This window comes from Hemisphaericaspora subhashii, assembly GCF_019202705.1.
Source record: "Hemisphaericaspora subhashii strain CBS 10753 chromosome Unknown scaffold65, whole genome shotgun sequence".
In the NCBI taxonomy this organism is placed as follows: domain Eukaryota; kingdom Fungi; phylum Ascomycota; class Pichiomycetes; order Serinales; family Debaryomycetaceae; genus Hemisphaericaspora; species Hemisphaericaspora subhashii.
The window spans coordinates 38,284-62,341 of NW_026057233.1; the positions used below are offsets into that span (position 1 = coordinate 38,284).

At 36.5% G+C, this 24,058-nt stretch overlaps 11 protein-coding genes across 11 annotated transcripts; 5 read left to right on the forward strand and 6 right to left on the reverse strand. All coding sequences in view use genetic code 12, as the record gives it.

Annotated features, from left to right (window-relative positions):
* Window positions 1–1,986: 1,986 nt before the first annotated feature.
* J8A68_001884 (uncharacterized protein) lies at window positions 1,987–3,012 on the reverse strand (the record flags this gene model as incomplete). Its single annotated transcript, XM_049405574.1, has 1 exon — window positions 1,987–3,012. The coding sequence occupies one exon, from the start codon at window positions 3,010–3,012 to the stop codon at window positions 1,987–1,989; it is 1,026 nt and encodes a 341-aa protein (XP_049264821.1).
* A 2,440-nt stretch (window positions 3,013–5,452) lies between these two features.
* KGD2 (alpha-ketoglutarate dehydrogenase) lies at window positions 5,453–6,769 on the forward strand (the record flags this gene model as incomplete). The annotated part of the gene is made up of 1 exon (XM_049405575.1): window positions 5,453–6,769. The coding sequence occupies one exon, from the start codon at window positions 5,453–5,455 to the stop codon at window positions 6,767–6,769; it is 1,317 nt and encodes a 438-aa protein (XP_049264822.1).
* An 858-nt stretch (window positions 6,770–7,627) lies between these two features.
* Window positions 7,628–9,715, forward strand: ACE2 (DNA-binding transcription factor; the record flags this gene model as incomplete). Its single annotated transcript, XM_049405576.1, has 1 exon — window positions 7,628–9,715. One exon carries the CDS (start codon window positions 7,628–7,630, stop codon window positions 9,713–9,715), a length of 2,088 nt encoding a protein of 695 aa, XP_049264823.1.
* Window positions 9,716–10,049: 334 nt separating this feature from the next.
* Window positions 10,050–12,860, reverse strand: MNL1 (Mnl1p; the record flags this gene model as incomplete). The annotated part of the gene is made up of 1 exon (XM_049405578.1): window positions 10,050–12,860. The coding sequence occupies one exon, from the start codon at window positions 12,858–12,860 to the stop codon at window positions 10,050–10,052; it is 2,811 nt and encodes a 936-aa protein (XP_049264824.1).
* A 716-nt stretch (window positions 12,861–13,576) lies between these two features.
* Window positions 13,577–15,613, reverse strand: J8A68_001888 (uncharacterized protein; the record flags this gene model as incomplete). Its single annotated transcript, XM_049405579.1, has 1 exon — window positions 13,577–15,613. One exon carries the CDS (start codon window positions 15,611–15,613, stop codon window positions 13,577–13,579), a length of 2,037 nt encoding a protein of 678 aa, XP_049264825.1.
* A 751-nt stretch (window positions 15,614–16,364) lies between these two features.
* J8A68_001889 (guanine nucleotide exchange factor) lies at window positions 16,365–16,811 on the forward strand (the record flags this gene model as incomplete). Its single annotated transcript, XM_049405580.1, has 1 exon — window positions 16,365–16,811. The coding sequence occupies one exon, from the start codon at window positions 16,365–16,367 to the stop codon at window positions 16,809–16,811; it is 447 nt and encodes a 148-aa protein (XP_049264826.1).
* Window positions 16,812–17,261: 450 nt separating this feature from the next.
* J8A68_001890 (uncharacterized protein) lies at window positions 17,262–17,558 on the forward strand (the record flags this gene model as incomplete). The annotated part of the gene is made up of 1 exon (XM_049405581.1): window positions 17,262–17,558. The coding sequence occupies one exon, from the start codon at window positions 17,262–17,264 to the stop codon at window positions 17,556–17,558; it is 297 nt and encodes a 98-aa protein (XP_049264827.1).
* A 176-nt stretch (window positions 17,559–17,734) lies between these two features.
* On the forward strand, window positions 17,735–18,112 carry J8A68_001891 (uncharacterized protein; the record flags this gene model as incomplete). Its single annotated transcript, XM_049405582.1, has 1 exon — window positions 17,735–18,112. The coding sequence occupies one exon, from the start codon at window positions 17,735–17,737 to the stop codon at window positions 18,110–18,112; it is 378 nt and encodes a 125-aa protein (XP_049264828.1).
* A 1,150-nt stretch (window positions 18,113–19,262) lies between these two features.
* Window positions 19,263–21,371, reverse strand: J8A68_001892 (uncharacterized protein; the record flags this gene model as incomplete). The annotated part of the gene is made up of 1 exon (XM_049405583.1): window positions 19,263–21,371. One exon carries the CDS (start codon window positions 21,369–21,371, stop codon window positions 19,263–19,265), a length of 2,109 nt encoding a protein of 702 aa, XP_049264829.1.
* A 333-nt stretch (window positions 21,372–21,704) lies between these two features.
* J8A68_001893 (uncharacterized protein) lies at window positions 21,705–22,310 on the reverse strand (the record flags this gene model as incomplete). The annotated part of the gene is made up of 1 exon (XM_049405584.1): window positions 21,705–22,310. The coding sequence occupies one exon, from the start codon at window positions 22,308–22,310 to the stop codon at window positions 21,705–21,707; it is 606 nt and encodes a 201-aa protein (XP_049264830.1).
* Window positions 22,311–22,478: 168 nt separating this feature from the next.
* Window positions 22,479–23,861, reverse strand: J8A68_001894 (uncharacterized protein; the record flags this gene model as incomplete). Its single annotated transcript, XM_049405585.1, has 1 exon — window positions 22,479–23,861. One exon carries the CDS (start codon window positions 23,859–23,861, stop codon window positions 22,479–22,481), a length of 1,383 nt encoding a protein of 460 aa, XP_049264831.1.
* Window positions 23,862–24,058: the final 197 nt, after the last annotated feature.

Here is a 24,058-nt window from a genome sequence, read left to right on the forward strand (position 1 = left end):
TGGTAATAAAGTAAAGAAGAAACGATTACGGATAAAATCGAAGTTCGGTGGTTCTTTCGCAATCCAAGCTCCATTTGATTTTAGTCATTTTTCAATTCAATTCCTTTCTGGAAGACGCAACAAGAAACTTCCACTTTCTCTTAAAAAGATCAAAGAAATCTGGCACCATTATCAGTCAGTGAGGCAATGCTGTATTGGTTTTTCATTATGTTGCCAATTGGGTAAGAATGGCAACATTTAGCTTTAAAAAATTGAATCAAATCTCCATTTAATATCATCGATCCTATGGTAATCTACATTGAATCCAAGAGGTTGTAGAAGTGAATATGAATCACAAAACTTACCCTAATATTGCCATAATTTACCATTGGAGAATTCACCACTCGACGATAACACTTTAAAGTTGATGAACTCCTCAGAGCACATTGTGATATAGCTAGACGATTCAGTTCTGAGAATTCAATATTTCTGAATGATGCTTAACTTTAATGCTTGACCTAGGCACACTGTCGCTGATTGTTATTGTTGTGATTTGAAATCTAGAATTAGATACTTTGCTTTTAAGGAAAGGCTTCGTGTTTGGATGTGAGATTGATCATGATAAATGGTTTAGGAAAATTCACAAGTCATCCAACAACAAAGGACAGGACTTCTCATACTTGGCATTTCATTCTTTTTCTTATGTTCGTTGGCAGGAACATCTCCACAGGTTTTTCTGTGCTTGCTTGGACTTGAGTTTCACACGAATGCCCTTTTCGATAGCACGAGCGGCACGGCGGGGCATAAATGGAGATGGCCCAAGGCCCCGCCGTGCCACTTTCTCGCAAACATAGCAACCCGGGTGGAGATGCTGTTGCCAGTGACAAGCAAAAGACTACACGTATCAGAGCCTTTTTCATTGAGAAAGTAAGCTATCGAAAAGGGCCATCATTTGAACCTCAAATTCCAAGCAAACACAGAAACACATGTGGAGATGTTGCTGCCAGCGACAAGCGAAAGACTACACGTATCAGAGCCTTTTCATTAAATTCTTGAAAAAGGTAATCAATGGCCCAATTGTGTCTACCACTGCATAAAAAGAGGATTATAAAACGATATGTGTTTCTAGCAGTACGTTGAAAACATTCTTAGAACGTACGATCCCGTCGTATCAGAATTTATAGAAGAATTAGCCAAATTTCAAGATATTGCCAGATTTCAATTGAATATTGAGAACGATTGTCGTGAGTTTTCTTTGGCTTGATTTTTACCCTGTCGATAATTTTCAAACCTTTTTACCGTTCAAAAATATGGAGAGAAAAGACTGAAAAATAGTGAAAGGGTAAACAGCCAATCAATACTAAAGAAAGAAGAATCTTTTATTGTGATCTATTTATTTATTATTATGGCTAATTGCATATTAAATTCATATCATATTGTAATAATTATAAATTAAGCTTCTCTATTTTGGTAAATTATAAATCATAGCCTTCCCTGTATAGATACAGCCAAGGAATCTATCTCTATCTTATCGACTATTTTTGGCTGCAAAACTTTAATTATTCCGTAATATTAAAAGACAAATAAATCTGCAATCCAAGAGGTAGACCAGTATTGTGAAATCTACAAATGTATGTTATGACGAAAGGTACACCCCGTCCTCAATTGAGAATTTGTCTTTCTAAAAATGCAGTCATTCAGTATAAGAATTTGTCTTTCTAATTATAGCAGTCATTGTTTTTGCTGAATCGCCCCAACTAACTACTGGAAAAAATAATTTGCAACCATTTTATCTCAACTATTTAAGCAGATGTGTATTAGTTGGAGGTGTGCAATACATATGTTGCCAATTATCGTTCATCAGCTCTTAGATAGAGGCTTGAAAATTTACTAAAGAGATTCTTGTTTCAACGCATACTATTTATTAAAAGCTAAAAAAGAGAATAAGGCATAGGAGAGTAACCTCCCATTCCACACTTTATAGCCATCCATATCACCAGCCAATACTTATTGCATAACCAAATGGCCAATGTTATATTCTTCAGATTGAACACCCAAAACAATTCTTAGGGAGCGATTTCTCTGGGAGGAATCCCATGAAGATGGAGGTTGATACTTACCTTTCTGATATTCCAAAGCAGTGTAATATGAATGTTGTCCATTGGAATCTATTGCGGAACCCTCATTTTCATGGCCTTCATCATGAATCAGAGCACTGACACTTATAGGGTATTGGTGTTGAAAATATAGGGAATTGGAAAGGGGGACGGGTGCACTTTGGGATCGGCGAATAAGCTTTGGATAACTAGTACGTGAATCTGTTGTATTGAAACTACCTGGTTCGTTATTGATACCATCAAAGGTGTTTTCGTCTCGAAAGGAATCAGAACTGACTTCACTGGACAAACGGAAGGTTTCCTCATATTTTGCTAACACTCTTGACATGCTTTTGACAATTCTTGAGTTTTGCATTTTCGAATTTGTTCGCTTGAAATGTACTTTGGCTTTGTTCCAATTAAAGGAAATGTTGGCACCCACTGAATTTTTTAATTTATTAATTGTTGATTCAACCTGGTTGTCTTGTATGTTCTCATCATTAGTAGCAACTAAGATCTTATCAAGGTTGTTAGCGGTAGTAGTAGAAGATTCTCCCTCTCCAAATAGTAAAAGCCTAGATGTGTTCTCCTCGTTGTTTCCCGTTTGGGTTGAGTTTGTTTCGACAACAACAGCATTTTCCCTTTCCAAATCTTCATTGGTACCCATGAAAAATAATAGGTATTGTATTTCATTGGGTAGATGGTCGCCAACTGGGTCGTGATATGTGGGAGAAAAGAAATTTACCATTCGTCTTGGAGTCGTGGTGCGCGTATGAACATGTTTGGAAATCACTCGGGCGCTAAACTGATCTTTTTCAAATAAACCCTTGAAGTAGATTTTCTTCATCCTTCTACTGAGATTATAAAACTCATTAGTGGACAATAATTTGGCTTTTGGCTTAGTAGATAGACTACTTAACCTTGATGATTGAGACATATTTGTTGATGTTGGTTAAAGAGAAGAAGACAAGTGGTCAAGGAGAATGTGGTTTTTTCGCAATAGAAGAATTTATATCAAAGTTGCAGCCATCACTACGGTGCGAGAATTGGAGACAGCGAATCGTAGATAATTTATAATCTAATAGTTTCTATAAGACCATGTAAATATATCATATTTAGTATGGTTCACTAATGGTACAAGACTTTTAGTTTATAAAGATATGTTGCTTGATTTTTATAGTTGTTTAATTTGGAGAGTTTTTGGTGGAAAACTAAACTAAAAATTAATATTTCTAAAAACAAGGGGTTGACATTAACCTTTTCATCAAGAATGATTACAAAATCAATACCTTTCTATTGCCCCAAAAGAGAATTAAATCCTTCTCCTACTAATGCACAATTTATAAAACAATAGGTCCCAGTATTGCTGGACTACCTAAGTGTTTTGCAACCCCAATTGTGTCAAACATTTTTTCCGGTTAATTATTCCGGAAGCGTCGGCACGTGATAAACATCCAATCTGCAATAGAAAAAATTTCAAAAAATTTCTTTGTTTTAATTGACACAAAGATCCCGGCGTTTTTTTCAAGCACGAAGTTGCCTGGCTAGCTCAATGGCTAGAGCGTTTGACTTTTAAGATCAATATCTTGAGAGGTATCAAAAGGTTGCGGGTTCGACCCCCGCGTCGGGCTTCCACTTCTTTTTTTGCACATCCCGAAGCTATATATGATGAGCTGGATTGATATTGATGGTAAAAATGGTTGAAAAGTGTATAGAAATTGATTTGGTTGAATTTTTGTAATTTTCGACTTGGGAAATCTATCGAAAATCTAAAAAAGTTGTCTGTATATACTCAAGTTGCATATCTTGCTAGGTACCGTGTAATAGAGAGTGATATTGTATGGTTTTTGTAAAATCGTGGTCAAGAAATGACTACTATTTCCTACTGTTTCCACGTGCCCCACCACACTTCAAGAGAAGGGAAGAAAACATCCCTTCAGAAGGATCTCCAGCTAGGGTTAGTTCCTAAAGATTAGGGTAAACAAAGCGCGAAACGTTTTTACTCCCAAATTTCTCCTTGGGAAAGTTCAGGCAGGTTGATGTTGTTTCTCAACAACTCTTCACAGTTGTTGACTCATCTCATCGACTGAAATTTTTTCGCCGAGACTGAAATTTTTTTCGCAACCATTTTGAAACCACATTTCGGTGGAACGTCAGATTTTGAATTAGGCTTCATATTAAACATAGGAAATAGTAATAAGCAAGATAGACATTCCAATAATAAATAAGACGATATTCCAACACAAGGAGAACTCGAGGTGACAAAAGAAATCAAAAATATTTATAAACTTACACAAAAGTTGAAAAAGGAAAAAAATGTGTCGCAAAACCAAATATTATGAGTTGATTTCGAGGAATATTTTAATTTCAACAAATGGAGGGTTGGCCGAGTGGTCTAAGGCGGTAGACTTAAGATCTACTGGACAGTGTCCGCGCGAGTTCGAACCTCGCATCCTTCATTATTTTTGTCAATTTCTTCAACCTACACTTATAGGATCATGAAATTGTTCATATTTCAATTTTTTGAGTGTTGGAAAACTGTTTGACAGCGACAATTTTTTTTCCCAAATCTTAAACGAGGAATTTTTTTTTGGGGCAGGCCGATCTAAAAAAACTCAGGGAATTTCTTTGTATTTGGCAATCATTACCCCCAATTGTTTAAGATAGGTATCGTAGAGTAGCAACGATCGCCACCCCCCTCCTTCTCTTACGTCGTATCTGTACGAGAGTTTCAACCTGAGTATAGTAAAGAATTGTTGGCAAAAGGAGGGGGAAATCAACAACGGCAAAAAGAACAATGCGAAGCCCGGCATAATCGGAGACTTGTTTCGGAGTTGCCTGGAAGATTCTACGTATGACAATAATTGCAATGCTAATAGCAATCCACTAATCAAGAAGTCTGCCTATTCATAATGAAAGGTGACACGTAAACATTCGTATATACTTGTAAAATCAAAACTAGGGCTATGTCGCAAAAACATGGGTTATAAGAAGGCGATGAGTATGCTCGCTAGTGTTAACTTTGCCGTTTAATTTTGATTTTCGAGGGTAAGCAAAATTCAACGAAAAACCACCGACATTCTCCGGGGTTCTCATCCAATTAAAGTGATGGAAAAACTTAATTTTGTATGGAGACAAAAGATTCGGCGGAATTGGTTGACTACCGGAATTGAATTTCTTGGGGAAAATAAAAAACTTTTCCAAATTTTGGGCCGGTAGTCTCTTCGCTGCGTCTCCACTGAATTGACATAAAATTCTTTTCGAAATACACACAACACCGGTTGGAATTTATAATCTTCTTCTTTCTAGAATTAAGTATTCAACTAGATCCCCATCCCTCCATATCTTATATTTCAACTTATAAATACACAACCATCATGTTGTCTAGAAGTATTAAACAATCCTTGAAACGTGCTCCAATTAGAGCTTTATCCACCTCCGGGTTGAAAGTTGCCAACATTGCATTAACCAGATCCATTCACATTCAATCACAACCTTCTAATAGATCTATAAATAGACAAACCAATGGATTGAACTTCAAGCGTTATGCTTCCATTACTGTGAAGGTCCCAGATATGGCTGAATCCATCACCGAAGGTACTTTGTCTGCCTTCAACAAGGAAATTGGTGAATTTGTACAACAAGATGAAACCATTGCCACTATTGAAACCGATAAAATTGATGTTGAAGTCAATGCCCCAGTTTCTGGTACTATTACTGAATTCTTAGTTGCCGTCGAAGATACTGTTGAAGTTGGCCAAGAAATTATTAAGATTGAAGAAGGTGATGCTCCAGCTGGTGGTGCTGCTGCTGCTCCAAAGAAGGAAGAAGCCCCAGCTGCTGCTGCTGCCACCCCAGCTGCTCCAAAGGCTGAATCCAAACCAGCTGCTGCTGCTCCAGCTGCTCCAGCTGCCCCAAAGAAGGAAGCTGCTCCAAAAGCCGAAGCTCCAAAGAAGACCGAATCTGGTGCTGCCACTTTCACCAACTTCTCTAGAAACGAAGAAAGAGTCAAGATGAATAGAATGAGATTGAGAATTGCGGAACGTCTTAAGGAATCACAAAACACTGCTGCTTCATTAACTACCTTCAATGAAGTTGATATGACCAACTTGATGGAAATGAGAAAATTATATAAGGATGAATTCCTCGATAAGACCGGTATTAAATTAGGGTTCATGGGTGCTTTTGCCAAGGCTTCTTGTTTAGCTGCTAAAGAAATTCCAGCTGTTAACGCTGCCATTGAAAACAATGATACCCTTGTTTTCAGAGATTACACTGATATTTCTGTTGCCGTTGCTACTCCAAAGGGTTTAGTTACCCCTGTTGTTAGAAACGCTGAATCATTATCTATCTTGGGTATTGAAAAAGAAATTTCTAACTTGGGTAAGAAAGCTAGAGATGGTAAATTAACTATAGAGGATATGACCGGTGGTACTTTCACTATTTCTAACGGTGGTGTTTTTGGTTCTTTGTATGGTACTCCAATTATCAACATGCCACAAACTGCTGTGTTAGGTTTACATGCTGTTAAACAAAGACCAGTTACTGTTAATGGACAAATTGTTTCTAGACCAATGATGTACTTGGCTTTGACTTATGATCACAGAGTCTTGGATGGTCGTGAAGCTGTTACCTTCTTAAAGACAATTAAGGAATTGATTGAAGACCCAAGAAAAATGTTGTTGTTAGAATAAATTTTTGTATAAATTATAACACCTGCACCCACCAACTCCCACTCCCATCGTTTGACATTTGTACAGATATTCAAGAAAGGGCTTGGTTTATTTTTATTATTTATTCTCTCTCTTTATAATCGCATAGTCTAATTGAAGAAAAATATTCATATTTTGAATTATCCTCTCATTATCATTAATTATAAATTACAACAATAAGAATATGCAGCACAAACCCGGTTGGATAAATGTAAATATACTGACTCAATAATTTGGTCACATTCGTGCGGTTGCAACGAAGGAAATGAACACGACTCTTTAGATGACAGGGTAAACTTCCTGTCATCATCTAAGCCTCAAGTAGAATCTAAGGTTTTAACCTTTTTTACTTTAATTACTTGAAAGTATTTCCTTTCTGTCTTGATTTGGTGATGCATCTATGAAACTTGGTGAAGTTAATTGTTTAATTTGTTCTCCGTGCAGCATCGTGCATTTATTTTTTGTTGCACTAATTACGTTTGTTTACCTATTTCCTCATTAGGCAATTGCTGTGAAAAAAAAAATCCTTCAGATTTGGGATTTTCAGAGATCCTTTCTTCTTCTTCTTCTCTTTTGTTGCCTTGCGTTTCCTCCCTTCTTCCTTCTTACTTTTCCTCATTTATCCCCCCTTAATAGTTCCAAACCACTACCACATCATAGTTTCTTCATCATACATAGGTTGAACAAGTCAACAACAACAGATTTCAAGCCCCCATTTCTTTTCCATTCTTATTCTCTTTTCCGTGGAATACCCATTCAACATTTATAACAAGAGATTAACAAAATAACAACAACTCATCTTTGGTCAATTCCTTGAAAATAAGAAGAGACAAAGACGAGATGGACAGAATTAATATCTTTGAAGAAATCAATTCCAAACCAATTCCTTTACCTCATGAAAACTTTGATGAATATTTCAACAATCAAAATGACATAGACTTTTTATTCAATGAGACATTATCAGGTTTACAAGATCTAGATGTTCCCTCGGGTTACCTTCTAAAACAAGACAACAATAATAACAACAACAACTATGGTAAACAAAATAGGCATAGTAGACAACAAAGTGGTACCGCAATCTTTGGTTTTATTGAACATAATCGAGGTTTATCTATCACTGGTGTAGCAGGTGATTTATACAAAGCGTCAGGAGGGAAATCTATTGATTTCGGGAAATCAATCTCTCCAGGCGAACTAATGACTAAGTCAATGACACCATCTTTTCAACATCACCAAGCACAAGGTCCAAGTCAAGAAATCTTAGATCTTAATTTCGAACAAAAACCAATATTACTTCTAGAAGAAGATGAATTTGAGGAAGAAAACAAGATTACCAGGAATCACCTTATGCCCCAACTGTCTCCCATTAGGAAAGAAACAATTTCAACTCCACCGCCAACTTCTCTTTTAAAAAAGGGACCCAAACTGTTACCAAGAACAGCTAAACAGAATGAATATCTTGTGACAAATGCAAGTCCCAAAGCTTACAAGTTCCCACCGTCTCCAACTTCAGATAGAGAGAATAGGGTGCCTGTAATAAATAATTACTCAGCCAAGTATCTTCAGGAATTGTACAATCAACCTCCAAAGAATTATGTGGACGATATTTCGCCATTACTAGAACAGGAAAGTACTTTTGAAAACAACAAACCGCAATCAGCTCCAGGTATGGGTTATGTTCCTATTCCTGTACAGGAACCAGTCCCACCATCGCAACAAAGAAGACCCTCTGCAAAACAACAGAGTCCATTCAAGCCACAAGCTGAAATTGTCAACTATCCTGTTCAAAGCGCACAACCACAATTCACACAATTTTACCAAGACGATAGTTCTGCCAGAAAACTACAATTAAATAAATCCAACTTCAACGCAACATATTTACCCCCTCCATCGCCTCCATCTTCTGACTGGCAGGGCTCGCCAGAAGCTCCTTCACCATCCCCAAGTAGGCCTGTATTATTTCAACAACCTCCCAAACCATCGCCAGTTCATTTAAGTTTAAGAAATGAAGCGGTTAACTTCTACACGTCACAGTTCTTCTCCGATCCCCCGGATAACAACAATGGCTATAACACTCAATATCTTAGTCTGTCGCCACAACAGCAGCTAAGAATTCCTGTCCAAAATGTGACTTACAACCTCCAATCATCACCAATGTACAATAACAACCTCACATCTCAACTATCTTCCCTTAATTCATCCCCAGATAGATTCTATAGCAGTCCTATCCGCCCACCAGTGCCCATACCAGCACCATATGAACCCGTGGAAGATCCTAATGCTACTTTAAGAGCCCAACCTCTCCTCCCATCCACCCCAGTCAAGAACAATACAAACAAAATGAAAATCGAATGGAGTCCCGTTATTTCCCCAGAATCGAAAAATACACTCCAGAAACAAATCAAAGACACATCACCTAGACGAAGAGTTAAGAAGACCTCATTATTACCTCCAGGGGAATTGGATAATTATTGGATAGGTCCTGATGAAAACAAAGTATATACATGTACTTACAAGAATTGTGGTAAGAAATTTACAAGAAGATATAATGTGCGTTCCCATATTCAGACCCATTTAAGTGATCGTCCATTTGGATGTATGTATTGTCCAAAACGGTTTGTGAGGCAGCATGATTTGAATCGACACGTGAAGGGACATCTTGAGGCTAGGCATTGTAAATGTGATTGTGGGAAGGAGTTTGCGAGATTGGATGCGTTGAAGAAACATCAAGAGAGAAATATATGTGTTGGTGGATTCGGGAAGACTAATAATTGTGTGACGAAGCCTAAGAAGAGGACGATGAAGGTGTTGGATGCGTTGATGAGCGATAAATTGGAAGAACAATTGACTAGTGAACAACAACAGGCATTACTGAAGAGAGAACAAACTCCCAGTTCTGCTGCTGATGAGTTCTTGATTTACGATTGAGGTAAGAGAGGCTAGCTTTAATTTAATTTAACATCCACTTGATGTGTTTGTAGTTTTTATTTGTTTTACTTTATTTGGATATTGTATTTTGTACTTATATATTGTAACAAATTGCATTTAATTTTTCATTTCCTAAATACTTTAAATTGATATAATAGCCAATATAAAATGTAGTTAATATTTAAAAATATTAAAAAAATCACCATACCCAAAAGCTATAAAACTCTACATCCTTTCATTAAGTTCCCCATTTCCAAAATTAAAAAAAAACCTCTCACAAACTTTACGTGAGTCTAATATTGTATAAGCTATAAATAAACACTAGCAACTTTTCTTATTCCATTTCCTCAATTCCTTGCATCCTTTGTCGTTCCTCTTCTTCCTGTTTATGTATTTTCAAATGTTGATTCAAATTATCAGACCTACTAAACTTCTTATGACAAATCGTACAATCATATGGTTTTTCAAACGTATGCAAAGAACGGAAATGCCTTTTTAGATGTTCATGACGTTTAAATCTCCTCGAACAATAATTACATAAATAAATCTTAGATTGATCAACCATATCTGCTTCTTTATTTTCCTTACGTCCTCTAGTCCTATTCTTGGAATTAATTATTGAAGTAGGGAAAATCTTGGTATCGGGAGGTAAATCTAATGAACGTAAATCAACTTCAACTTCTACACCTTTAGATATCATAGTTGCTACTGGTGTGTCCAATGATGCTATAAATGCATCTTTTGGATTATTAACATGCTTGACATTAGATTTCTTCTTCAACATCAATTTCGATCCTAAAATTCTCTTTGATGCAGTAGCAAGGGTTGATGTAGTTGGAGTGATTCCAGATGCTGAATTCAGGGTTTCAGATTCCATCAGAGCACGAACATGACCAGAAGATGATACGTTGGAAGAAACAGCACTCATATTTTGTGAACTTGAGTGATCATCACTCTCATAATCGTCATCTTCATTATAGGATTGTTGCAGTTGTTGTTGTTGCAAAATCGAAGAATGCTCACTTCCATTTCTACTTTTTGAAGATTTTCCAAAATTCAATATGGATGATTTATCAACTGTCGAATTTGAATTATTAACACTAAGTGATTCTTCCTTTGGTTTCTTTGGTTTTCTATATCCCGACAGAACAATATTCTTTCTTTTCCCCATATTTTCAAATAATGCCGCATAATCTGGCTCAGAAGCTTGAGATGACGGTTGTTGTTGCTGTTGTTGCAGTTGGATTGCTTGTCGCTGAGATCCTCCAGACGCGGTATGCTCCAATTGATTACTACCAGTCGCTATCGACGGCGTACCACTCATAGAACCTTGTGCCGATACATTTCCACCAGTCATACTATTCACCGAGCTTGCATTATCTTGAGTAGTCTTAAGCTCTTCAACCGATTGCACTGCTGTTGTATCCTCCAAAGGAGGTTCAAGTTTAGATGGGGCTTTGAATCTAGTGAAAAGACTTCTTTTTGACCGTTTTGCCTTTTTAGGTGCAGTAACAATATTATCCATTGTTTCATATTCAGGTTCTTCTTTAGTCGGACTCATCATTAAGAAATCGTGGTTTTCACTTGCACCACCGCTACCGCCATTTTGCAAGAATGACAGTTGAACATAGTTCATATCCTGGTCATTTTCAGTTTCCATTTCATTCATGTTGTTTAATTCTGATACAGCCACGCCATTATTATTGCTGTTGTTTCCATAATTTGTACTCTTGAATATAGTCCTTAGCAAATGCCTAGATGGCTGACCTGGTTGCTGTGGCGGTGTATTTATTAAATTCTGGGGCGATGAGGATGAATTTGGAGGTGATCGTTGTTGATTTTTATCACTCATAAATGGCAAATAATTGCTGATGGAGGTCGTGAAGCTGTATTTCGGATTTCGTTGTTGTTGTCGCTGAGGAGTTTGTTGTTGACTATCAATCGACGTTCTATTTGTATTGAATGCGTCTATAGATGGACGATGTAAGGAGCTTGGGGGTTGTTCAAAGGAATTCCGTGAAAAATATTGCTGGGCAGAAAAGAATGATGGCTGTGTTGAATGTAATGAAGTTACTGACGGCGTATGGGAAGTAGTTGTTGTCAACGGAGATAATTCATTAAACATATTCTTATTTTGCATGTTAATAGGTTGTGGGGTTTGTTGTTGAAGTGGATGCATTTGATTTTCTTGTTGCTGTTGGAGCTGTTGTTGTTGAAATTGCTTCTGCATATTAATAACATTAGCCGCATAATAACTATCTATGGATCCATTTCTTAGCCTTCCATGAGAATAACTATGAGAATCTTCATCAAATAGATGGAAATCCCTTCCATTTGTAAATAATGAATTGCCATGGGGTGCCATTGGAAGATTATGTGAAGATGAAACGCGAGAACTAGTATCAAATGGACTCAACGCAGCATTTTCCGGTGTTAAATGATTATTTGAAGGTTGAGGAACTGATAATTGATTTTTGAATAAAGAATCGGAATCTTGATTATGAATTTGAGCATTTGTTACTATTGAATTATTATCTAGATGACGTTCAAACCCTAAATCCAGTTCTATTGTGAATGGAGGTGAATTATCGATATCCATATTATCATTTACAGTTTTGAACGCTCCAGGCATATTTATTGTAGGTCGATAATTCTGATCTTCATATTTAGGAAATAAAGTCAGCTGTTCTTCTTGTTGTTCGTGTTGAATTTGGGAATGAAACATTGCTTGGTTTGCTTCATCCTGGGAGTATATCAGTTGTTGTTGCTGTTGCTGTTGCTGTTGCTGATGTTGTTGCGTTTGTGGTTGTGATGGTGGTTGTATATTAAATTCGATATCCATATCATTGAATCCAAGTGGTGATTCTAAATTTGATAGCATATGGCTATTATTATTTGATGATTTATAAATGACATTATTATTATTACTATTATTGCTATCTTGTTTTGAACTCAAAAAGGAATCGGATGGTTGTAATCCAAATTGATTATATAGACCATCATAATTCTCTTGCATTTGTGAATCTTTTGATTGGATGCCTTGTTGAAAGGTGGCAGTGTTCTGACGATTATTATTATTTCCTGGTTGGTCCGGAAACATCTGTAAATTCGACGTAAACTCGTCTATTTCCGGATTCATATCCATGACTGTTTAATATGGTTAACCCTACGATGATGAGTATATTATAATCTCTTACCAATATAAATCTGATTTATTAAATAGAAAGTTATCGGTTATTGTAAATATTTTTGTTATCAGGGTTATGATGAATTTATTTAAAAAAGTGTAAAAATTAGATTAGTTTAAGTGGTGGTTGTTAAAAAAAAAAAAAAAAGAGGCATTGACTTTTAATCTGTCTGTCTGTCTGTACGGTAGTAGTGGTGATCACTCAGCAATAAAAATTATAAAAACAAGGGAAACCTTTTTTTTTAAAAAAAAAAAAGATTTTTTCCGCTGAAATTTTTAATAATAGTAAATTGGTAGCACTGCCAGTTACGGGAAATTTAGGAATTATTATACGTATGGGCTTAACAACCAGATGGAAACTATACCTAAATAGGAAGCGATTGCAATTTTTCGCTTTTACATTGTTATACTAATATTATTACAATTATGATATAATAAAACACGATAAAGTTTAACAATGGACAAAAACAGAAATGGCACAACTATTTCAAATTTCTTTGTTTTAACCACATGTAGGCTGGGGTTAATTATGCACCTGTTACCCCATAAACACATAGCCACATCAGTGTTCCTGGTTTTAGATTTAACTTATTTTACAATATTAATTAATTAATTAACTTAATTTACTAAACTAATACAAACTCTTTACATATATATACTAGAAATTCAAACAATTATTTTTGACCTGAGGGAATTCTTTGTCTTAGTGACGATGTTGAAGATGTAAAATCAAACTCATCTTCCCAAGTATCATCCATTGTATGTTCATCTCCCTCGGCCGTCTCCCTCGCGTTCAATGGCTTATTTTCATTATCGTCATCTTCGGCCAATTCAGTGGCGTCAGATGCCTTTCGTGAATCTGGATTCACAACTCTCAATACTGACCTTCGCTTACTACTCACCAATACTTGAACATCAACTTGTTCATCCAAAGACGTTGTATCAGACAATCCTTCTATCTTCCTTTCCCTCTCATGAGGACTTCTAAATTTCGAACGTGTTGATAGCAGTAGATATTCAAGTTTATTTCCATTGGGCAATCTCTTAAACTTTTTACTTAATGGGGTTGATGGAGTATCTGTAAATGAGAATGATTTTGTTAGGGTCTTTATCGATTTATTCATTACAGCAGCTTGAGGAACACTCAATGAAGTAACATCAAATTCTGAAGTGCTTGAACTTCCACCTGAATTTTCTTCCCTGTCTTCCTCATCTTCATCATCTACAACCCTTTCACCAGCAAAATCTCTCTGTCGTCTTCCCATCATTGGCGCATCACTGTCAGTACTCAAAGTCTCATTGGATGCAAGATAACTATGTCTTATTTTCTCAAAATCTTGTCTCTTTTTCATCCATGAATCAATTGAAGCACTTTCTAAAGTCGAATTAGCATCACTGGCATATAATTGAGGTTCAACTATAAACGATGAACTATGGATATCTTCATACTTATAATCTATTTCATTATATGCTCTTTCATCTGGACTAAGCTTATTTTTATTCCGCCTCTTTATCAAATACACTATTAAGACACCAATAATAATCGACATGAACCCAAGTGGGAACACAGTACCAAATATAATCTTGTTATTCACCCCCAGAGACGACGACGATGACGATGAATCATCAGAACTACTGGAAGTCAATGATTTGGTATTTCCCTTCAAAGATGTAACCGGTTTGAATGACCCAGTATCCCAAAGATTAATCTTATAACTATCGTCTCTCTTCCTATTGGTGCTTGTAGAATTTATAACAACCAAAGTATCAAATATAGTAGCTGCTCCCAATATCTCATCCCCGTTAATTCCATTAGTGACATTCGTATCCCAAGACCAATTAGTACTGTCCAATGACAACTTGACAAATTCAGGAGTTGCTGCCATCCTCTTATCTCCATCTCCACTCTCCCCTCCAATCAAAAGAACTTCTTTTAACATGAAATCATTGTATAATAATTTCTTATTCTTCAATGGATCAAATATTGGTAATGCTAAGGCAAATTTCCTTGAATTCAATGTTTCTGACGCATCGGCCAATTTGATCTGCTTAGAAGACCAACCAGAATGGAAATCCCAAGTGGCTAATTGACACATATTTAACCACCCATTACTCAGCTCTCCTCCAATAACCAATTGTGCCTGTGGATTGGGAGCAAGCAAATTGGCTGCTCCGTAGAATGGTTGAGGTTGAGTAGAAGTTAAGATTGAATTTGCTTTATTGGACAGAAAATCAATGGAAAGCATTCTTGAAGAAATGGACCCCGATTTGTCACAAATCCCTCCATAGATGTATATTGTGGTTGTATCTTCTGGATTGGTGAATATTGTAGGATATCGATAGAAGGAACCATCACTGATGTTGTTTGTATTCAAACTTATGGGTGATGTCCATTTATTTTTATTTTCTTGGAATTTTATAATTGAGATTGTTCCATCTCCACATAAATCTTGGTCATCACCCGTTTTTGACGTTAAAGCGTATAATCCTTGGTTTAAAATAAATAATGTTGAATATTCCGGTGGAGGTGTCAAGGTATCTATTTCTTGATTATTATTCAAATTGAAATATTGTAGACTGTCTTTATCAACATCATCAAATCCTGTGATTGAAAAGTTAAGCCTTAGCAATCCATTGTTTTTCAAATGTACATATATTTTACCTGATTCATAATCATAGAGGGTATTCCAAGTACTCTCCAATTCGGTCATTTTTCAGTAGTGGTTGCAAAAGAAACAAAGAAGTGTTTTGGGTTAATAAACTCAAAACTTACAAAGATGATATTAATTGAAAAACTTACAAACAACAGGTTAACTCATTTTTTAAGCACAGTACTTCTCGAAGCTACAGAGGCAGGGGAACGCCCATCCACAATTCATTGTGTATGTTTCTAACCAACAATGACCTTAAAAAATCAATTGTTGACATTCTGTCCCAATTAGGAAAGTGAGGTTAACTTAAGGTTGGTAAAAAAAAAAAATTTGTTGCAAACGAAATTCATCAACTACAATGGAATGAAATTAGGTCATCTCTAGATCTGCTTCAGAAGTATGTAGTATCATGTTTTAATGTGGTATGTAGCCTAGATATCTTCTTGTTCTCATTTTTGAAAATTTCATTTCAAAATTATCTTGGCTCTGGGTCTCAGGCTAGCCCTGGAATATTCAATCTTGGTTTAAGCAAGCAAAGTCACTAAATCCCTAAATTCCCAGGATACGTCAATTTGTATGACATATACTGCAGTTCGTAAACAAGATCTAGTTGTCATTGGAACACATTTCGTAAATGCAGCTCTTATAGAATTCTTGAAAAACTGTAGCAAATTCTTCGTCAAGTAGACCCGTCAGGGTGAAGGCAAAAAAAAATGTTGCCAAAGAATGCTACCAAAAAAAAATTTGGCAACTCAGTTCTCTCGCTTTTCCTTCCTTAATTCTTTAATAAAAGCAATACAACTCTTCCAAAATGCCCAATCATACTTTATCAGAAACTAATATCCAAGATCTAATTGCTGAGAATAAAAAGATAATTCTAAGATGTCCATTCAAGGAATGCAACACTAGAATAATCGCATATTCATCCAAGCTAATTACCATCACAGCATCACATGCCCCACAAACAATCAAAACAACCTCTCCGGAATCATCTCCTACAATTGAACAAACAACTGACTTCTATCAAATAAAAGATGTATGGGATTTTGATAATATTGGTGTAAGTAGACCCACTGATGTTTTGGATGAACCAGTGGTAGGTCATGATGAAGTACATGTGAAATTAGAGAGGTTGTTGATTTGTAGTGAATGTGAAACGGGTCCACTTGGATTTGCTGGGATTCCAATTGGTTCGGAAACTGATCATAGGAATTTGCAATATTTTTTGAGTTGTAATAGTGTATTATATGATTTTTAAACGGTATGTTTTCTCACGAGGGGATAGGGTTAAAAGTTAATCATAGACTCATAAATTGACTGTTGGTCTTGCATCTTTGGGAGAGTTGCACAACAACTTTCATAAAATTGCAATTCTATGAAAATTTATGATTCCTTGATGTAGCTTTATATGATCTATTTGAATGATTTGCTTGCTATTAGAGACTGGTATTATTGGTAAGTATTCAAGAAAGATAACTTGCCCATTGGACCATAGTTGGAGGGTAGAAGAAACAAGCTACAGTTTGCGTTCCAGTTCTGTTATTAACACATCTTGTCAGTAGTGTCAAGCTGATAATATATTCTTACGAAAAAAAAAATGGTTGCAACTTTCGGAAATATAAATTCCCAATTGCAAAAAAGCCACTGAATATTTGTACTCCTTTCTTCTTTTATTATTACAAACATTATTACAAACATCTCAATGAATATGTATTCCAAGCTTTCAAAAACATTCCAAATATCTGATTATTCCATACCAAAATTATTGTCCCCTAAAGAGTTTTTCAAACTCGAAAGCACGGCAAAGAAAAAGTACTTCCGTCTGTTGTTTCAAAAACACCAAACTGGCGCCAGAGAAATTTGCAACGATCTTCATGTAAAACCAACCACAGAAACATCGAGTTCCTCAATTTATCCTAGTGGAACATCGAGTTTCTCAGTTTATCCTAGTGGAACATCGAGTTTCTCAGTTTATCCTAGTGGAACATCGAGTTCCTCAGTTTAGTCTGATGCTGCAGTTATTGCTTCTATTACCATTCTACAGCCTGCTGAAATTGAGTCGCCTATTGAAAACGACTTCATCCAGAATCTTGTCCGGTGAACAGAAATTAGATATTATGTCGAAAGAAAACAAAAAAACAAACTTGGGAAGATCAACCGATTTTCACCCCCCTGCTATGAATGCCGCTTCTGCTAACACTACTCCTACTACTCCTACTACTCCTACTCCTACTTACTACTACAACAACAACTACTATTACTGCTACTACTGCTGCTGCTGCTGTTGCTACTACTGCTCCTCCTCCTGCTACTACTGCTGCTGCTGTTGCTACTACTACTTCTCCTCCTGCCACTACTAAGAATGCAATATTGGTTTCCATTGATAATCAGGAAGAAGAAGAAGAAGAAGAAGAAGAGGGAATTAACTTGCAAGCTTTAAAAAACATCAGTTATTCATTCAGATTTAAATTTTATATCAGCAAAGCCAAGAAGCATTACGAAAGGTTGAGTATCAAACGTCCCAATGATAGTCAAAATTGTACATGTTCTTTTCCATAAAGAATGTTATAGATGACATGGACATCTTTGAATTCTCCATTCAAGAAAATTGTGATCTATTATTTGGAGATACTGTTGGTGGTGCGGTGCTTTCAAACCAATTAGACCATTTATTCCGTTGACAGAGACTGTCAACACTAAGTTTGCTACATTTGATACAAGTAATAGACCTACAGATCCTGTAGCCTTTGATCTCCTAAATGCTATCAAATATGAGGAAAGGATCTATGGAAGACTCTTTGGCATTGCTCCATGCGTCCAAATTTTTCCATCCAGGTGTCCAAATTTCTGCACTGGTTACCTCCCACACCTACAACAAGTCCCGTTCTATTTACATCCCACCACTCCATAACTACCAATACTTTGAAGAAAGACGGGGATTGTGGATACGTGGAATCCATCATAGATACTTATAGTCTAGGGATTCATGTTATACCAATTTGGAGGATCTCGAAGTCACTTTTCGATCTTGATGTTCTTTTTGTTCAATGTTTGAGTCCATAAATTCAAAACTAAATCTGCAATCCGTAGAAGGCTATATTGATACTTCGGATATTCAAATAGCTATTGGTTGGTGGACATGGTTATATGGGATTTAAATGGGAGGATCCACGAGATGTTTTTTATTTATTTGATTATTTTAGTTTTTAATAAATTTTATTGTTTTAAACAAGAAATCGACTTCAGTAGTACTTCATGACTCTAGCTAGAATATGACGAAGTGATGCATCGTGACTCAAGCATTAGATCTATTTCTTCATAGTGAATGCAACCCGTTTTTCATTTTGGGTAGCGCATCCAAGTGATCATCATTTGATCTGGAACTGGGAAACTTATGAAGTTGTGATCCATATGCAGTTTATTTATCTGACAGGTAAATCGGCTCAAAGAATCACAAATGGCATATACGTAAAATACCAATTAGTAGCGTCGACGGCATTGGGCTCGGATGCCGTGTACCATTGGCGATGATACTAGAGAAATTTTATTTAAATGCAAAGAGAGACAGTTTGGACTAATTGGGCTTATATTAGGCACCGAGACTAGCCCGGAGGATTTCTTTGAAATTTACTTGGCGATTATTGCGATATTTATTTTGCAGAGTAGAATTTAAAGTAGCAAATACAGATAATAAGTACTTTCTATACCATCATAATTTAGCCTTTGGTCTCAAATCCTTAGCAATATTCAACGCCACATATCTGGCCATTGCCATAGTAGTAATCATAGGATTAGCCCCACTAGCAGTTGGCATAGCACTCGAATCAGCAATATAGATATTAGAACATTCGAAAAGTCTACCCTTTTCATCACAAGCACCATATTTGGGTCCTTTACCAGACATGCGGCAAGACGACATTTGATGAGCTGACCCATACGCAGTTCCATAACTATCCAAAGTGATCTTAGAAACAGCAGTTCTCCATTCAACATAATCCCTATCTTCTATAGTTCTTTGTTCCTTAGGAGTGTTGGACTCAAAAATAGGAATCCAATGTTGAGGACTGATGATTCTTTTGGCACCCTGGATATACAACATATCAGAAGCGGTCAAAAGGGCTTGTAAAAGGGCATTACGGTCATATTTGTTGACAGTATAATCAATCATCAAAGCTTCAGGTTTAGATGGATCGGCTCTGACACTTCCCGACGATTTATCACGAGTGATTAACAACATGGTAGTTAAGTTATTATAACGTAAGATATCTCTACGTGTGGCATCACTACCATCCCAAGGCAAAAATACACCTTGAATAAATGGTGCATTTAAGATTGTTTCAATCTTTGCTCCATGAGCTTTACCATCCAAATCATCAACTTCAGTACAGACCGATGTCATTATAGGCTTTTCGTACGCTTTTGCAACAACATCCTTTCCAAAATCCCCAGCCACACAAGAAACAGGATGTAATTTCAAATTTTTACCAATGTGTCTATTCTTGAAACCAGAATTTTGCAAAACGATTGGCGTATGCAAACTACCTCCAGCTACAATGTATTTCTTTGGACCAGTAATTCTAAATTTAATTCCAGTTATCGTATCTTGACATAAAACACCAATGGCAATACCATTTGAATGAAGAATCTGAATCACTTTAACTTCTTGCATGAATTTCGATCCGTTTTCAGCTGGAGCTCTAAACCAATTAGCAGTAGCCCCTTGTTTGACACCAAACTTGCAACCTAAATAACAGAATCCACAAGAGTGATCTGGATGACCTCCAGTATTTTGGGCACCTACTTTCAGTTTATAACCCAACTTCTTTCCACCTTCAATGATAACTTCATTCGCAAGGGAAGGTGTATTAATGTTTTGGTCAGAAACCCCCATTTGTTCAAATACATAATTCTGACATTCATCGTAAATATCACTAGCAACAAAATCAAGTGCGAAATCATCATACCATTCCTTCCTAACTTTAAATGGTGTCTTGAGGGACATGCTCCAATTGACTGTTGAACCACCTCCAAAATTAGATCCGGCTAAAATGAAGATTTGTTGGTTCAAGGATGCAATGGTTCCAGAATTTTCATATAATGCATTCACACCCTCGTAATCGTTAAATTTCAACTCGGATGGGTGGTAATATTTCCCTTTTTCAAGAACTAAAGATTTGTATCCTTCTTTGGCTAACGTATGAGCAACTACACCAGCACCACTTCCAGAACCAATAACCAAGGCATCAATTTCAGGTAAGTGTAATTCAGAACCTTCTTTTATAGGCTTGTCTAAAAATTCATATCTGAATGGATCAACTTGTTGGCCCTTGTAAAGAGTTTCACGTAGTTCTCTTCCAGGATACCCAATAGCTTTTAAGTGCAAGTCATTAGCTAATAAGACAAATGTTGACATAGTAACAGAATATATAGATCTAAACAATCTTCTCTTGAGTGGAACTGGAGAATCACGCCAGGAAGCTAACAACTCCTCACGTTGCTTTAAAGTCATATCAGTTATCAAAGTCATGGAGTTGGTAAATAATGGACTAAATATCCTCGAGCGCAAGGCGTTCATGGTTATAACAAATGAGGTAACTGAACTTGTGGGTGTTTTATTAAACACAGTAGTAATCTGTTCTTTGAATGCTGGAGTTTGTGAAGGACGAGTGAATGTCTTGACATATTCTTCCAACTTTTCTCTTGGGAAGTCTGGTGAAACCAAATCTTTAATGTTTTCAACTGAAGTTTCATGGACTATCCCATCAGCTAAAGCTAAAAAGGTCTCAATATGTTTATCTTCGGCAATAACTGGTAGCATGGTTGATTTCTTAAGGGTGACTAAATTATGTTTTTAAATAAATAATCTCGAGTAAATGAACGGATAAGTTGACGGAAATATCGATATATTTATATTCTCTTTACTGAACCCGTCAGATGGCTTTGAGTTAATTTGCTATAAAAAATCAGATGATGAAAAGCTAAAGGCTAACCCCAGCATTCTGGTTCGATAATTGGCATATTATATAAAAATGGCCAAACTTTATATTGTTCCTGGTATTTTTCTTAACCCCTTTAGGTAGTTTCCTGTGAAATTTTTTATCCCCAAAAAAGCCGGAATCATATGCAGATCTCGGCATGTTTGCTTCATTGTTCAAAGACAGATTGTGGGGATGTCGTCAAAATCCAGAGGAAGTCCCAATTCTTGTTTCAATACACTTTGAGGCATACCAGTGAGATACGAAAAGTAACCGAGAGCAGTCTCTAAAGTCTCCGTATAGAACTCAATACTTGATTTTAAAGTCCCCACCATCTCCGTTTGCTTTGCAAACATGACCTTTTCCTCCAAACATTGTATACGAGATTGAAGTTGTTGTGCTTGATCAAGCATTAGTTGTCTATTTGTCATAGTATTACGATTATTTATAGCAGCAGCCAACTCCTGTTTTAAATCCATTAGTTCCATTTCTTTGACACCGTGTTCTTCTTGAAGTCGTTGAAAGTTGTCAGAACAGTTTTTAAGTTTACTATACTCAAAGCTCCAATATAGATTCGTAATTCCACTTTTCTCTTGTTCAACCAATCCATCATTCACTAATGCCATTACCAAATCTTTGATTTGCATGGGAGGAATCTTACATTGTTTACTTGCTTTCTGTTCAATTTCTTTAAGCGTATAGAAGTCGTGTGATGATTGAAACCATTGAAGAAGCTTGTGTTGCTTTTCTTCTTGAGAGATTCCTTTCTTTATTGGTGTCATTGCTTCTATTCAAATGATAAGTTGGGAAGGGAAGGAATATTTGTTGCAAAAAAAAAATATGTCTCCAGATCCTTCAACAAAGTGCCATTTAACTATGAGATGAAAAAGAGTAATACATTTCTTTCTATAAATAGAATAATCTCTACTAAACACCAATCCTATACCTCTTCATTGTCCCCAATAACTTTGCTGACCAGTTCCTGCTCCTTGTTGTCGATAAGGATACATTTGTTGTTGTTGTTGTTGTTGCTGAGTTGGTGCAAATCCCGTAAATTGACCCGGTTGCGCCAGTCCTGGCTGGCCCTGTTGAGGGAATTGTCCTTGAATTTGAGGAGCAAATCCGGTCTGTTGGAAACTAGCCTGATTGAATCCAAACTGTTGTTGTGGTTGTTGTTGTTGTTGAGGGACTTGTTGTTGCGGAACTTGCTGTTGCGGAAGCAGTTGCTGAGTTTGTTGTCCTTGTGGAACTTGAGATACAGGTGCTGCCACATTAGTCATGAATTGGGTTGGCTGGTTGTACAAAGATAAGATACCTTGTTTTGCAGTTTGCTGAGCAACTAATTGTGGGTTGGTCATTTGCATCAATTGTTGTTGATGTTGTGGGTTGTTTGGATCCAAATATTCTTGTCCATTCGAGTCAATATATGAGACTTGTCCAGTAAGAGGATCAGTATATTGATAAATCTGTGGAGTACTTGATGCTGGAGGAGCAGCAGCGGCACCATGTGGGTTCCACCACTCATTAGCTTTTTGTTGTTGTTGCAGAGCTCCAGAGGAGCCGGTTGGAGTAATACCAGCAGCAGATGGGGTGGCAGCACCACTAGCAGTTGAAGAAACGGTAGGACGTCTTGGTAGATCAGGAGGCCTCTCAGTTTTATTGGGATTGATTTTAGATTCTTGTTCTAAGATATCAAGTGCTTTATCTATGTTTCCATTTGTTAGTAACAAACTTTCTAAAACTGCATCCTTATCATTGTATCCAAATCCCATAATTTTGGAAACTTGCATTGGATACTGAGTATATTCAAATGTAGTTAACTTTCTATAAGTAAGTCTAGGAATTACAGTTCTACTTGCTGCACTATTTGAGCGCAGTCTTCTGTTCACTTCTTCTTCACTATATTTGCTTGAACGATCATCATAGTCCGCGTTTTCGATATTGTCGTCACGGAACTTTCCATTAATATACTTATCTCTGATATATTGTTCAACAACTGTAACATCATCATCTGCATCATATGGGAATGGAACTCGTTTTGGGTTCCACTTCTTTTTGGCTTTTTTATTTCCAATTCTTCTCAAATTCTCCATTTGCTGTTCAGTCCAAGTGTCTAAAGTCAAGGATTTTACTTTAGAAATATCCTTGTTTGGAGGACCTAGAAGCTTTCTATGAACAGAGGCACAACGGCCACATAAGAGAATTCCCAAGTTGTATGAGGCCCATGTTGGATATGAATTGCCACACTCTCCACATTTATTCTCATTCACTCGGCTATTGACAATATCAATCAATTGCTTCTCGGTATTCTTCTGTTGCTTTCTCAAAGACATGACACAGTATTAATCGTACTTCTCCTCGAGTGTGATTGATTAAAAAGAAGTGACGTCTATTAGTGAGCGAAAATTACACATAATTTATTTTTTTGTTCGTTGAAAACAGATTGGGTTACACACTGACTCCGCTGGCATTGTTCACATAGTGAGCTAGTAAACGACTTATACGATTGTACAATATACAGTTAATTCAA